The sequence below is a fragment of the Amblyomma americanum genome, chromosome 6 (genome assembly GCF_052857255.1).
Source record: "Amblyomma americanum isolate KBUSLIRL-KWMA chromosome 6, ASM5285725v1, whole genome shotgun sequence".
Lineage (NCBI taxonomy): Eukaryota > Metazoa > Arthropoda > Arachnida > Ixodida > Ixodidae > Amblyomma > Amblyomma americanum.
The window spans coordinates 49,385,758-49,400,418 of record NC_135502.1 but is presented as its reverse complement, the minus strand read 5'-3'; the positions used below and the strand labels follow the sequence as shown (position 1 = coordinate 49,400,418).

General features: G+C 44.7%; 1 protein-coding gene across 1 annotated transcript; it reads right to left on the bottom strand.

Annotated features, from left to right (window-relative positions):
* Window positions 1-6,858: 6,858 nt before the first annotated feature.
* On the bottom strand, window positions 6,859-11,794 carry LOC144095246 (uncharacterized). The gene is made up of 3 exons (XM_077629027.1): window positions 11,675-11,794; window positions 8,558-8,726; window positions 6,859-6,995 (listed from the first exon to the last, which is right to left on the bottom strand). Exons 1-3 carry the CDS (start codon window positions 11,792-11,794, stop codon window positions 6,859-6,861), a joined length of 426 nt encoding a protein of 141 aa, XP_077485153.1.
* Window positions 11,795-14,661: the final 2,867 nt, after the last annotated feature.

The following is a 14,661-nucleotide window of genomic DNA, read 5'->3' as shown; positions in this document are numbered from 1 at the left end:
GCACGAACTCAATTGTTTATCCCACAGGACGATTTCTTTGAAGGGCTACAAATTTTGGTTTTTAAACCTATGAGAGAGAAACGTCGGGGCGGTCTCTGCTGGTGTATTGCACAGCAAGGTGGAAACTAGCTACGTGATACAGTTTAATGGACAATTACTAAAATCAACTAATCAACTTTTTACTTTTGATTTTAGGGCTAAAGATTAGTTTGTGCAGTTGAAACTCGTCAACATCAAAGGTCAGCCAAGTTTTTAGTTTTATTCTTTTGCAATGTGGTTCAGATTTTCACACTTCAAAAATATGCATTTTAGTGGTCGTTGAGTTGCTTCCCGGCGTTAAACATTTACAAATGATACCGCTGCGCATAGCATCATCGTCGACATCACGTTAACTGCTACGTCATAAAATATATGCAGGGCATCTGTAAATCCTGCTGAAAAAAAAAATGCAAGCAAGAGCATTTTATAATTGTGCAACACGGTAACGTCAAGTCAGCGAGCTTTCAAATTCATATTTTTGACGTTCAAGTATTTGAACCACATTACTCACATTCGATATTGATGGCCTTCAATTCCGCAATATCATTTTCCCCCCTAAATGCGATAAGTTAATTTTTGTTCATCGTCTTTTGTCCTTGGCTCTGCCTTCTACAATCCACCTGCAAGGACCGCGCCGACGTATCTGTAACAGTTATTAACACAAAAATCTAACTTTTGCAAGAGAACCACCCGGTTTGCTTTATGGCGTAATGTTTGTTTTGTTTTTGCGGATGTTAAAAAAAACGAGAAAGAACAAAGGAAGGCTAGTGCAATCTACGGACCTACTTATGAAGCGTTGTTCTCGGAACAGATTTCTTTTCTTTTTTTTTTTACAGACTGCAGTGTCTAATGTAAATCGTCGGTAACCACAGCTTGAAAAAAGAAAGACAAAAACAAATATCCATGACGGGACGGGCGCTGAGCGCCCATTCTATCTTGTGTATTCTTCGTTCGTTTCGAGCTGTGGTTTCCGTCAGTTGAACCAACCAGCCCAGAAAAAGTCTTTATTACGAACTGTCATAATGCACGCACACTTCTCAAGTTGTGTTGGTGGATTTCATGTTTTTTTTGAATGTTTTTGAAATTTCTAAATAGGCGTCATATCGAATAAAAAGTGTGCTGTGCCGACCTCCTCCCACAGCATGCCGAAAATCGCTAGCAGTTGAGGATATAAATGAGTATCTATTCCAATCTGAGGTGAGTTTTTATGAAGGTCATCTAACGCCCCCACTCCGGTAGAAGCAGGTTTGTGAGAATAGTAAATAGTAGCAGACCTAAGTACCTCGTGAGGACTGACCATTTCTCACTACAGGGAATGATTTTGCAGACCTGCCTCGCCAAGCCACGTAATGCGTGAGAAATAGTATTCAGAGCATGGATAAAATTCACCGTTTATTACAGCGATACTTGACTGAACTCGGCAAGAAAATGCCAAAAAAAACGACAGTCTTGCCACTACCGGCAGCTGGCACGATTCGAGATGCAGTCATGTCCATGGTCCGTGCATTGTCATCTTTTTTTGTTCTTTCGTGGTTGTTGCGCAGCAAAAAAGCAAAGAAGTCACTATATTAAGGAGAAAAATGATATCCTTGTGAAGTTATAATGACGCTGCTGGTAGTTTGTTTCTTCCTAACATAGTGATGTTTTCATACCTCGCCGTGGGGATGTGAACTTGCCATGACATACAATCCGTTTAAGACATGAACATTAGAGACACTACGGTTAATCAGCCTTCGTATACTATCGTGGCCGCATCCATGAGAACGTTAAGCTTCGCACCCCTCACATTTTCCCGGCTTGGATTACGCATCACCTCTTGCAACATCATACACTGTAAGTGCTCATGACACTCTTGTTCCAAGCTTTGTCCTAGCTCTTGTTCCAGTTGCTATTATGCGTGTCGTTCAGTCGAGGGATATATACAGAAGGAAAGGGAAATGTAGCACCGCGGCTCCCCGGGCGAAAATTTAGCCAGCAATGACCAAGTTCCTTTCCTTCAGCACTTATTGTATCCTCCATTCTCCTCGAGTTTCAAAGGGAGCTAATGTCGGCGGCAGTTCATTTCTATGAGCCAGTTTTGGGCGTGCTCGAACCTACTGGCAGTTCTCCCACACAAAGCTTTCGCAGGGATCTATTCCACGCTTTTCTCTCAATGAGTGCAGTATCAGCAGCCATTCTCTCTCCGAAGCGCAACTGATTGAAGGGCTTTCCCCCAGAACCTGCTGCCATCACCTGCCCATCAATGTTCATTGTCTGCATAACACGCGCGCTTTAATAATTATATTTTTGATGTATAGGGCGCCTCAAAATTATTTCCCACTTATTGTATTTTTTCATTTCTCTATGACCCATCCCTGTGTAATACTTTATGACGACACTCTTTAGGCTTTTAAAACGAAGTGTAGTTAAGTGAAACCTCGGAAATTCACCCACACTAGCCTGCACTGATGTCCATTGTTAGGCACTCCGAGTACCACTCCGTGTTGTGTTCAAATTCATTTCTAATATGCTCTCAGCTGGCCATCAGTCGCCCTTTCGGTGACATGAGAAACTCCTTGGAATCTGTGCGACGATGTCTTTCAAGAGACGCTCCCTTATAGCTATGTCTTTATAAACGCGAGGCGAATGCAATGCAAGCAGTACTTAGCCTGTGAAAAGGCCCAATAGATAGATAAATTTAATGACACGAAGTCAAAGAGGTTGGCCAGGAAGATTTATATCTGGCCTGCTACTCAGGATTGTGGGAAGGGAGGAGAAGGGGTTCCTGATAGGTGACGATGTGGTGAGAAGAGAGAGAGAAAGGCCCTAGGATAAAGGCACAGGAACCGGAATAAAGGTAGGAGGACTTGAGTTCTCGCTATTTTAGGTAGTTATGCGCCCGATATGAACATGTAATTTGAGATGTTCCTATCGGCACAGGCAATTTTTGACACGCATTATCTAAATTCCAGGGGTGAGGCCGTATGCGCTATAGGGCCGCCTCCACTCAGGGATTTAACAAGTGGTGTGTTTGTGCGCGTATGTGCGCAGTCCCAGCAGTAGAGTATGTCACGTGCCGCTTAATTGTAAGCATTTACGGCGACGAACTAGCTGGTAGCAGGGAAACAGGAACAGCCGAAGGTCGGGCGCAGAAAAGCACACCGTACACCCTCCTTGCCCCCCCCCCTCCTCCTAAATAAAGTAAACAACAATGGTTTAACTATGTTACACCGAATAAGCGAGCGGCAGCTATTCTTGCTCCTACTATAATTTTGTTCTTTCTGATCTCTCGGCTTGACTTGTTTCATTCGAGGTGGTAAATTTCGGCAGTGGGGCGGATCAAATCCTGGGAGTGGCCCGCGTCAAATTGGGGGTGACCGTCGTTTTCATAACATTCAAATTAGCCTGGATATCGAATTTGTTTAAATCCGAGGTCAATTTTCGGGGGGTGGTCGAGATTTGGATAGGGCCAAGGACAAATTTGGAGGCCACCATCGTGTTGGGCAAAGTCCAGTTATGTTGGATATGGATTTTGGTTTAAATCAGAAAAGTTACAATTTCGGGCATGGGTGCGGGCCAATGTTGATAGTGACCAGACCTGGGTCAAATTTGAGGACACCGTCCCATTGGCCATATTCAAAATTTGTTTCGGCGTCTCACTTACGGCTGTTCGTCCGAAGTCGCTAACTCCGATGGTCACTTGAATGTCAAATCGCTATATCGACTGAATCTTCAGTTCTGCGTTGAGTAGAGCTGTCGCTTTAAAAGGTTACACGAGGAGCCTCCGCTGTGGCTCAGTGGTCATGGCGCTCTGCTGCTGGCCCGAAAGACGCGGGTTCGTTCCCGGCTGCGGCGGACGAATTTCGATGAAGGCGAAATTCTAGAGGCCCGTGTACTGTGCAATATCAGTGCACGTTAAAGAACCCCTTGTGGTCGAAATTCCCGGTGCCCTTCACTACGGCGTCTGTCATAGCCTGAGTCGCTTTGGGACGTTAAACCGCCATAAACCGTAAACCATAGAAGGTTACACGATGTGGTCGGATGCCGAACGAGGCCTTAGTGATTGAAAAGTGAGAATGCCCGCGTGACGGCCGCTTGTTTCCAAGAGAGAGTAGCCACCGTGGACTAGCTGAGAAGTAACTTCGAGAGGGGTAACCAAGGAGGCATCCCACTATAATGGATGGATGGGATGGGATGGGATGGGATGGGATGGATGGATGGATGGATGGATGGATGGATGGATGGATGGACGGACGGACGGACGGACGGACGGACGGACGGACGGACGGACGGACGGACGGACGGACGGACGGACGGACGGACGGACGGACGGATGGATAAATGGATGGATGGATGGATGGATGGATGGATGGATGGATGGACGGACGGACGGACGGACGGACGGACGGACGGACGGACGGACGGATGGATGGATGGATGGATGGATGGATGGATGGATGGATGGACGGACGGACGGACGGACGGACGGACGGACGGATGGATGGATGGATGGATGGATGGATGGATGGATGGATGGATGGATGGATGGATGGATGGATGGATGGATGGATGGATCCTTTAAATCGGGCGGTGGCTCAAGCCACCTAACCATGACTTATGAAATTTTACTATTCTCTTGATTTTAGCCACCAATCAGATAACCTTCGCTTGGTTACTTCTACCCGCTTAAAATCTACTTTTCCTTCACTGTCCTTAAACCCCAATGCCTTGGATAAATCTGTCCCGCTGCTTTCCACTGTAGGGTGAAGCCCTCTACAGAAAAGTATCAAGTGTTCAACCGTTTCCTCCTCCTCTCCTCACGCAACGCACAACGTGTCTATTTCGTGGTACCTAACTCTATATGTCTTAGTCCGCAAAATTCCCGTCCTGGCCTCAAACAACAAAGAGCTTCCCCTACAATTATCATAGATATTTTTTTGGCAATTTAATGCTTAAAAATCCTGTATGTTCCCAGTGCTGATTTCGTCAGCATCCCTGTTTTCCACAGAGCTCTCTCTGTTTCTTTAACTTTTTTCTTAACCGATAATTGCTGATTTGCCCCCCTACTGCTTTAAAATGGATGGATGCATGGATGGATACGGCTGAACCCTTTACATCGGGCGGTGGCTCAAGCCACCTAGCCATGTCTTGTGAAATTTTACTCCTGTCTTGCTTTTAGCCACCAATCAGATAACCTTCGCTTGGTTACTTCTAACCTCTTAAAATCCACTTTCCCTTCACTATCCCTAAACCCCAATGCCTTGGGTAAGTCAGCCCCGCTGCCTTCCACTGTAGGGTGAAGCCCTTTACAGAAAAGTATCAAGTGTTCAGCCGTTTCCTCCTCCTCTCCGCACGCAATGCACAAAGTGTCTATCTCCTGGTACCTGACTCTATACTTCTTAGTCCGCAAAACTCCAGTCCTGGCCTCAAACAACAAAGACCTTCCCCTACAATTATCATAGATATTTTCTTTGACAATTTCCTGTTTAAAGGTCCGGTATGTTTCTAGTGCCGATTTCGTCAGCATCCCTGTTTTCCACAAAGCTCTCTCTGTTCCTTTAACCTTTTTCTTAACCGATAATTGCTGATTTGCCCCCTTACTGCTGTCCAGATATTTGCTTGTCAATTTTCTTGTTCGCTTTCTCCATTTCGTGTCAACATTCTTTATATACAGGTATCTGAAAACTTTCCTAGCCCACCGCTTTTCCTCCATCCTTCTCAATCGTTCCTCAAATGCTATCTTACTGCTAGCCTCTCTGCTCTCGAAAGACGCCCATCCCATATCACCCTGTACCCCCTGATTTGGTGTATTGCCATGTGCTCCCAAAGCTAACCTCCCTACTCCCCGTTGCCTAATTTCCAGCCTTGCTTGAACATCTGGCCTCATACACAGGACCGCATTCCCGAAGGTCAGGCTAGGGACCATCACCCCTTTCCAGATCCCTCTTACCACCTCATACCTATTGTAATTCCACAGTGCCCTATTTTTCATGACAGCTGCATTCCTACTAGCTTTATTCATTACATATTTTTCATGCTCTGTCAGATACTCAACACTGTTATTTATCCACTTCCGGTTAAGAAGCGCCACCTGGCAGCAAATAGCAGAAATCTCATGAAAGCGCTTTCGAGCGCAATGAAGAGCGGCCATTTCTGTTGCTTCTGTCTCAATATGAATTAGTGCTACGTTTTGGAACAAGTACGGCAGCAGTTAGCATGCCCTTCCGCAAAACAAGCTTTTCTCGTTTTTTTTTTACACGCTAACAGTCACACATCCTTTAGCGCCTACCCTGAGTGCGTGTTACCGTTTTCTAGGTATTTTTAGCTTTTCAGCCAATATCGCTGTTTAAAAATCTCTAAAAAATGACTTTCAAAACAGGCAAGCCAGGAAACAGGACTGAAAATTGAGGTACTCTGCCGTTAATAAGATGAAACTACACTTCGGGAAAATGCAAGGAGTGAAGAATGGCGATAGGTGCTGTGCACGAGACGAGGCGTCAAGAAGGCTATCTTAAAAATCGTTAATTTTTTTTTGTGACAGCTCACTAAATGGTGCAGTCTCGCTTAAATTGGACGAAGGGAGGTGTATAGAGGGGTGGAATGATAACGTTACTATAATAAAGAAAGTTTTAAGAATTTTTAGGCATAAAACTATATTCCTCTTAATACTTGCACGCGCATTCCGGGTATGCATCGAATAAAAATGTCTACCGTATTTTTTGTACAATGAACACAACACTGACAGGACTCAAATAGTTATACATTTTAATATTCATCCCTTAAGTTTCTATCCCTCCAGGAATGACGCACCTCTGTTTCTTTTAGATAAGGTCCGTAGAACTAATAATCCCCCTCGCCATCGATGCAGAGATCTCTGCTGTGTTCGGGTACGGCGACACCACATGTGTCCACGAAGTGGTCGATGCAGACCTGAGGGACCGAGTCCTTCACTTCACGACGAGTCCATAGAATGCACTCTGAAAGTTTAAAGCATGAGCGCGAAATTTAAAAAATGCCGGAATTGACTCATATTCACAAGAAAAGCAGCACCTACGTGTTTATCATGACAACGCCCCTATTCATCTTTCAATGGTTTTTGAGTAGCTCAACGAAATGTATTCTTTCGGGCGTGTGTGGTAGAACTTTAAATCTATACCTCTTGAATGTCCCTCTACAACGATGGTGGTTATAGGTTCTTTTACTACAGGACATTTTTATCGGCCCGATGCTTGTATCGGTTACATAGGAAATAGCCGTTTATCGGTTTACCGCAACGAAGCATTTCATGACTATAAAAAACATTTGAACCGAGCCAGTACAAAAATTGTGTTTTAGCACTCCGTTCTTCAGTGGTTAGGGCGCTCGACTACTGATCCGGAGTTCCCGGGTTCGAACCCGACCGCGGAGGCTGCGTTTTAATGGAGGAAAAAAGGGAAGGCCCCCATGTGCTGTGCGATGTCAGTGCACGTTAAAGATCCCCAAGTGGTCGAAATTATTCCGGAGCCCTTCACTACGGCACCTCTCTCTTCCTTTCTTCTTTCACTCCCTCCTTTACCCTTCCCTTACGGCGCGGTTCAGGTGTCCAACGATATATGAGACAGACACTGCGCCATTTCCTTTCCCCCAAAACCAATTATTATTATTATCACAATATCACATGCGGTTCCGATGTATTGCCACGCTATGTATTTGATGGGGTGAAGAATTTCCCTCAGACCTTCGACGTTCAAACGACTTCAATATGCCGCAGATACACTCGCCTCAGATTGCGTTTCTCTCGGACTGTTTGTCATGGATGCTGGAATTAATGCCAGTAAAAACATAGCTTCGCATTGGCATTTCCCGACTTTTCTGTAGTATTTAACTTTTTCCCGTCACATGCCCCGGCCGAGTTATATTGAGGCTATCAGAGAAAGATGTACTACCAATTCACAAATTTCACACGATTCTGAAATAAATGCCTTGTTTGCAGAGGTTTTGGGAAAAAAAGAGCAGGTAGTACCACGGCAGGAGCAGCATCGTTGAGTCGACAGAGAGCTGTCCTTTTCGTAAAGTGAAACGCAAGCTTATTATACACAGAAAGTGACAGAAAAAGAAACTCCACTTTTCCAGGAATTCCCGGCAGCACTCAGCCAGTGCCGCTAAGCCTTGCGACCTATAGCGCTTCAATGAGAGGCGCTAGGTTATCCGATTTCTTCCTAACGTCAAGGATGAGGTCAACGCGCTATTTTTAAATGTTTAAAACCATGCAACACGTGGTAGCCGCCAGGGAAATTAGAAGCGTTTGTCGCGAATTTCTGGTAAAGCTCTCACTGGTTACTTAGCGTTCTTCAACGCGAGATTACTCATTATTATTTCTGCTCTTCTCACGTAGAGTGCGCGTGACGTTACTGTTCGGTACACTTCTGTTGTCATGTTGCGTTGCAATGAAATCATGCGTGACGTCACTGCATGCTGACTAATCAGCGTAGCGCGATGTTACGCTAACGCCACAGAACCCGGTAACACGCCTTTAACAGCTGTCGCTTTAAATGGTTACTAAACGATGATTCATACTTAGGCGAGAACTCCGTCTCCGGAAGAATCCAGGTCATAGTCGCTGTTTGTGCTTCTTCGTCGATGGCCGTGCGGTTCGCTGCAAGGCATTCTAATGTGCCATCGTTGTCGGAGTCCGAAATCGCCACGGAGTAAGGATAACTTGAGATAACCTGCGGTAAAATTTATGCACATGAGAGCAAACAGAGCAAAATCCCCAAGTTTATTTTCCTTTGTAGGGGGGGAGGACGGTCTCAAATGCGTCCAGTCCTCAATTGGGGACATGGATGGGGTGACGAGAAAGAAAATGTCCCCTTTATGTATGCTGTCAATGTGTAACACACCCTTCTGTAAACTTCAGTGTACATCCTTCAACCTTTTTTTTCTCTTTCGTCTCTTTGGGTAAAACTCCTCTTCATGTGTGGTGCGCGTATGTGTGTGTTTGGGCAGATAGGTTTGGAGTCATCACCCTCTCGATGGCGGAGGCTTGCCGTAAATGTATCTCTCACATACGAGCCTCCAATGACCGCAGTCCTCCAGAAGACTCCACCCACGCCGCCATTCAGAAGCCGCCCCCTACGAGGAGCGCATACAAGCACCGCGAAAAAAGCGACTGTGGAGACAACTTTAAACACATAATAGGAAGGCGATCAATATAAAAGCGAACTATAAATCTTGCTAACACGAATTTTTCGCATCAGAGCGGATGATTAGCTGTGCATTGTCAGTCTGTAATAATGATCTGCACGATGCAAGGTTTCTGAGGAACCAGAGAATTTAGAGTTAAAAATTGGTTCACTGAGCTTCCAAAATATCACTAATTTGGAACTTGTAAATTAAGCATCACGAGCTTGCAACACAGCAAGGTAAGTGGCGACACGCACAATTCTTCACACGGGAGCTGAACATGTTTTCTTTCTTTTGTAGAGGTGTCTTGCTTTAATCAGACGTTGCAACGTCTCACATTGTGTGAACCTCCATAAAGGCATTAGGAAAGAAATTCGAAAAGGCAATAAATATGCAGGCATCGGTTTATGGAGGAGGATGGGCCTTTTGTAGGCGAAAAAAGTTGGAAATGTATGGTTCAAATGAGACCGCCGTTCCTCCCATTACCCGCTAATGATGACCGATTAATCCGTCCCTGAGATTGATAGACGTAACAGCCATGGCCATGAACTCCAGGGACAATCTTCTGAGAAACTAGCTCACAAATAGAAAACACTATTTTTGAGCGGTAACTATCGAACCTCGATAATAGGTGCAAAGGCGCAGCTGACGTCATGAATGTTCCTAAGGACAGAGCTCTTCTAGCGGGACGACTCGGACCTCAACGTCTGTGGGAATGTTTGGGCGGCAGTGGCGGTCGTTAAATAGTCCTGTTCAAAGGACAAACCAGCCGGCCTCTCTGGAGACAGGTTCAGATTTTGCCGACAATTCTAGGTCGTCGTAATGTATCTATAAACCTAACAACACGCGGACCTACAAACCATCGTGAGCCTAGCCCGGCAGTCACTTGTGCTTGCGTTTTCCACGGCTCTAAAGGGTGAGGAACACTTCAAGTGACCACCCTCTCAGGAAGATGCCAAACACTGATGTTCACAAGTGCGGTATGCAGTTACCTTCTGCCTAAATATCAGTGCTAATCACCTCGACCTCGCCTCAGGTGCCGCTAGAGCTTCCCTGAGATTAGTTACCATGTTGACCGCCGAACACATTGCCAGCAAGTGCGAGTATTTTTTGTCGGGCTCTTCTAACTTAAGCTCTCCTGCAGTGCAAAATCGATCCGAGCGCGGACTAGCAGCTGTAGTACCAGCAGTGCTATCTCTTAAGTACTAGCCTAAATTGTACGGCATGCCAGAACGGGAACTTGCTGATGCTAACGCTGATAAACATCGCCGGCAGCGCGTGTGAAGCAATGGGCTATGCCGCACTAAAAAGTGTATCATCACCAGCTTCGGTGGAATGAAGGCACGTTGATCACAAGAAGCGTCGCCGGTCGGTAGGGTCCTGGGATGCCACTTCGTGGGTTGCCTGGCCGTTTAATCTCTCAGTCGGCTTCGTGTGTGAGCGGCCACTACTGCTGACGCCATCCCTATATTTTCTTTTAAACTGGCGACCACACAGTATTACCACGCTAACTCGTGAGGTGTTAAGCTTGAAAGGCGAGGAGTTCGCAGTGCTTACCTGACTGATTAAAGCAGGGGGGATTCAAAGCTTGTAATCCGAGACAGGCACACGAAATTCGGTGTGTTTCACTCATTACGCAGTTGAGAACGAATCATCAAAGCCGTGGGTGAGATGCACCGTTGACGAAGCGTTATATGGTTTACGCAAAAAGCGTGCAGGCACTAAAAGACGGAGACAGCACACACAAGACAGGACCGGCGCCTGGCGACTGGTGTGCTGTCTCAGTCTTTTAGCGCCTGTACGCCTTTTGCGTAAACCATGTGATGCTACAACGAACTAGCTGAAATCAAAGTCTTGACGAAGCAATTCTTAAGGAATTGGTTCAACTTTGTTTTAACAGCTGCCTCATGTGAGTGCAATTCGAACCCGTGGGAAGGATTTCAAAAGTAGCAGTCCTTCACAAGTGGGGAATTGTTTAGTGAAAACAAGCACTGATTTAAGCTATGACTGTAGCAAAAAGGTACTGCTCTTCGCACTTAACGAAATATATATAACGTCTAGAAACTATGCGAGCGAGGCAGTCTTCTGGGCATTTTGGTTCAACGCCTTATGAGCGCTGAGAAATACTGGAGAAGGTGCAATTTTTTCGTCATTAATTGTAAGCTTCAGTTACATTGATAAATTAAGGTAACAGTTCGTAACAAACAAATGTTTTAAAGCTGACATGCCATTACTGCAAGAATCCGGGTCTCATAGCACTACGCAGTGACCTCCTTGAGAGTCTGTTGACACCATCGGCAAAGAGAATTGCCGCTTATCGCAAGGACATATATTACCGTGTTGAAGGATGTTCCTTGTAATACGAGTATTGCAAACGTCCGCATTTACGTTCAGCGACACATGGGCACAGAGCACCTAGCGTTGCTCTCGAGATGGTCGGTACAAGAAAAGCACCCTCTCAGCCCGAGCCGCGAGGAAGTGGCGCACAGTGTACCTTGAAGCTGTCTGCAACGTCGCGGTGCAGTTTCTGTGGCCCTCCCGGTGAACCGAGCTTGGCCAGGACGATCGTACTCGTGCAGACCACTAGCAGACTGAGTGCGATAGGACTGTACATAGTGCAGCTGTGCTATGGTAGACAGACGGCGAAAGAGCTCATAGAATGGCACTGCTTTTATACTCTGATAGGGAGGCTTTATGGGGGCTGAGAAATTCTGGAGATTGTGGAATTTTTTTCGCAATTTATTTTACATAAGCACTTTTCAATCACACTGAGGCCTGGGCTAGATGAAGGTTTCGTGTATTTGTAACTGCAAGCTAATATCTCTCTCCCGCACAGTGACATCCGCAGAGTTGACGTGTAATCAGTTTTTTATTCATTTGTATCGTCAAAATAGCTCTGAGATGCACTGAAAAAGACAAGGCACGAAATTCTATCATCCAGTTTTTTTTTTAAGCTTCCGCCGCGATAGCATGGTGTGGGAATCTTCGCTACAATTAAAAAAAAACAGAAAAAAACAAGGAGGTCAGGTCGCGAATGATGGCATGGAACGTAGATGGGCCTAAATGATTGAACTGTTTTGATGTGGCACGGGAATGGGGCACATGCTAACAGCCATTCAAAAACTACTCTTCAAGCTCTTGGAGGTACATAAACGGTCTTAGTTTTGACCCGGTACTTCGTAATTTTGCAACTTTGTTGCATTAGCAATGCTTAAGCATTACAAAAGCTCATGAATCTCTGCATCGAAACTGTAAGCTTCCTATAGGTCAAGGTTTATCCATACATGCCGAATCCGTACTTTTGGTGATTTTTGGCCACATTTTCTCTTCTTTTAGACACAGTATCCTTACATCTTGATACAATACCGCAAAAAGCGCCTAAGCTTTGAACCAACTGGTCATGAGAAATTAAAAACTGCCAGGACCTGTCGGGTGTAGGACTGAAAAAGTTCGCTTCTTTATTTTTTATATCTCTTCTGCAAAATGTTTTTTTCCCTCACAGTTACAAACGTTAGGGTGTCATATCATGTTGTGCCCGGTGACAACCTTGGAGAGTGACGGAGAGTGTCAGCGTCGTGACGCAAGGGAGATGGACATTTAGCTGAGCTTAAAAATGGAGTTCGCAAAAAGCGACTACAGAGCGAAAGAACGGCACAATTTTGGTACATTGTGAAGCTGTAATTGGCTACGGCCACAAAGATTCCTCGTATGTGACACATGAAAAATCTGGCAGCTCTTTATATTTGCGGCTACAAAACAGATGGTTACGTTAGTTCGTGTGTCGACATGAACACTAGATTAGGTGAATAAATAGATGATCTTTCACTTGAAACCTCCTCTCTTGCATGATTTTTTTTTCAGACTAGTGGTCTAGGACCTTATTCGTTGCGTGCTCCTTTCTTGTTGAGTTTGAATTTTAAGAAGTTTCTGGATTAGTCTACCGTCATCACTGTGGGTGTTTGCTTAAGCACAAACTAATGTGTTGGATTTATTGTTTAGGATTTGCCGCTTATATGACTTTGTGACCAAATATGCGCAGTATGTGGTCATTTCTCTCATAAAAAATAACTCAGTAACGTTTCTAGTTTGCGGTCACGCTATCTTTCTATATCCGAGAGGCAAGCGTGAGCCAATTTGTAAGTGGTGACTATTGAGTAACGAGCACTAGCGCGATGTTTCTGGAAGAACCGCCACTTTAGATAGAACGAGCAACTTCGCACTGCATCACCACTGTTGTGCTGTTGTGCCAGTGTCCACAAAATGACACAATTAATACTTAGAGCCTTCCATAAACACTTTCTGAAGTTTTTTCGTGCATCGGATTCAGTCTATTTCATTTGCCGCAATTGTTGTTGAGGGTTGGTTCTGGCTGCTAGATGGAATAATGTTGCAATTGCTGCTAGCAGTTCCTCCGCGGTAGCAACAACTAATATCAGCTAATACACAACCAACTACAAGTTCTCGCTACAAAATACAGAACGACCACAAAAACTAGATGGACCCGCCACAACCTCACACACAAATTAAACGAGTTTCCATTCCGTACTGACATATTCAAATACTCATTTTTTCCTCGAGCTACACGAGAATGGAACAATCTAGACATAGATATTGCTAACAGCTCATCATTAGATGCGTTCAGTGCCCTGGTTATAGATCACCTGTTTGTTTCCCAGTAGTTATTCTCATTTTCCACACTTTTCTGCCCTGTTTATTTTTACCGTTTTGTTTGTGCCTAGATTGAAAATACAACACTAACTGCAGCCGACTTCCTTTTTTGGTATGCTTGTCATCATGTTTGCCGCCTATTATTTGTACCTCAACTTGAATTCTCTAACCGATTTTGTAACTATTTTTGCCTATGTTATTGTTCAAATTGTTTACTTACCAACATGTGCACTACAACTGTATCATTCAGAGCCCTTCCTGTTACAGTCCTTGATGGGACTTACAGTATCAAAAAAAAAATTGGAGTAATACAAAAGAAAACCTGTCAAGATTCAAGACACACCACTTTGTTCGTCTTACGTTGAGCAAACAGCGATGAATGTAACCGTTCCCAGCTATCAACCTCACCTTCTGCCAGACAGTTCCGCGTAACGCACCATTTCTTCGGAGTATTGTGCTTGCGAAGCAGCGTTTGCATAAAATTTGCTGTGCATTGTTGAGAAACCATTTTCTGATTAGCGGTGATTTGTGAAAACGACTCTAGTGATTTGAAGACTATGATGTATGCGAAAGAAGGTTGATGAAATAAAATTAATTTCTGGTATTCCAGAAATTGGATGACCGGAGCTTAAAGGCTTCTTACGCAAGACATATGATGACCAGACAGTAGTGCGTTGTGTTTGCTGAATGAGTGAATAAGTAAACTTTTCGTAACGTTATTGAAAACGGAAGCAAGAAAATTAAACTTTTTATGTTGGTCGGACCAGCTCTCTTAGTTATGACGAGCATTTTGCGGCCTATGCTTGAAACCTT

What these genes read in the sequence shown, in the direction of transcription:
- LOC144095246 (XM_077629027.1), bottom strand. Translation starts at nt 11,794, where the DNA reads ATGTACAGTCCTATCGCACTCAGTCTGCTAGTGGTCTGCACGAGTACG. An exon ending in ACGTTGCAGACAGCTTCAAG is followed by an intron (nt 8,727 to 11,674) that starts GTACACTGTGCG and finishes ATTTTACCGCAG; the next exon opens with GTTATCTCAAGTTATCCTTA. An exon ending in TAAGTATGAATCATCGTTTA is followed by an intron (nt 6,996 to 8,557) that starts GTAACCATTTAA and finishes TTAAACTTTCAG; the next exon opens with AGTGCATTCTATGGACTCGT.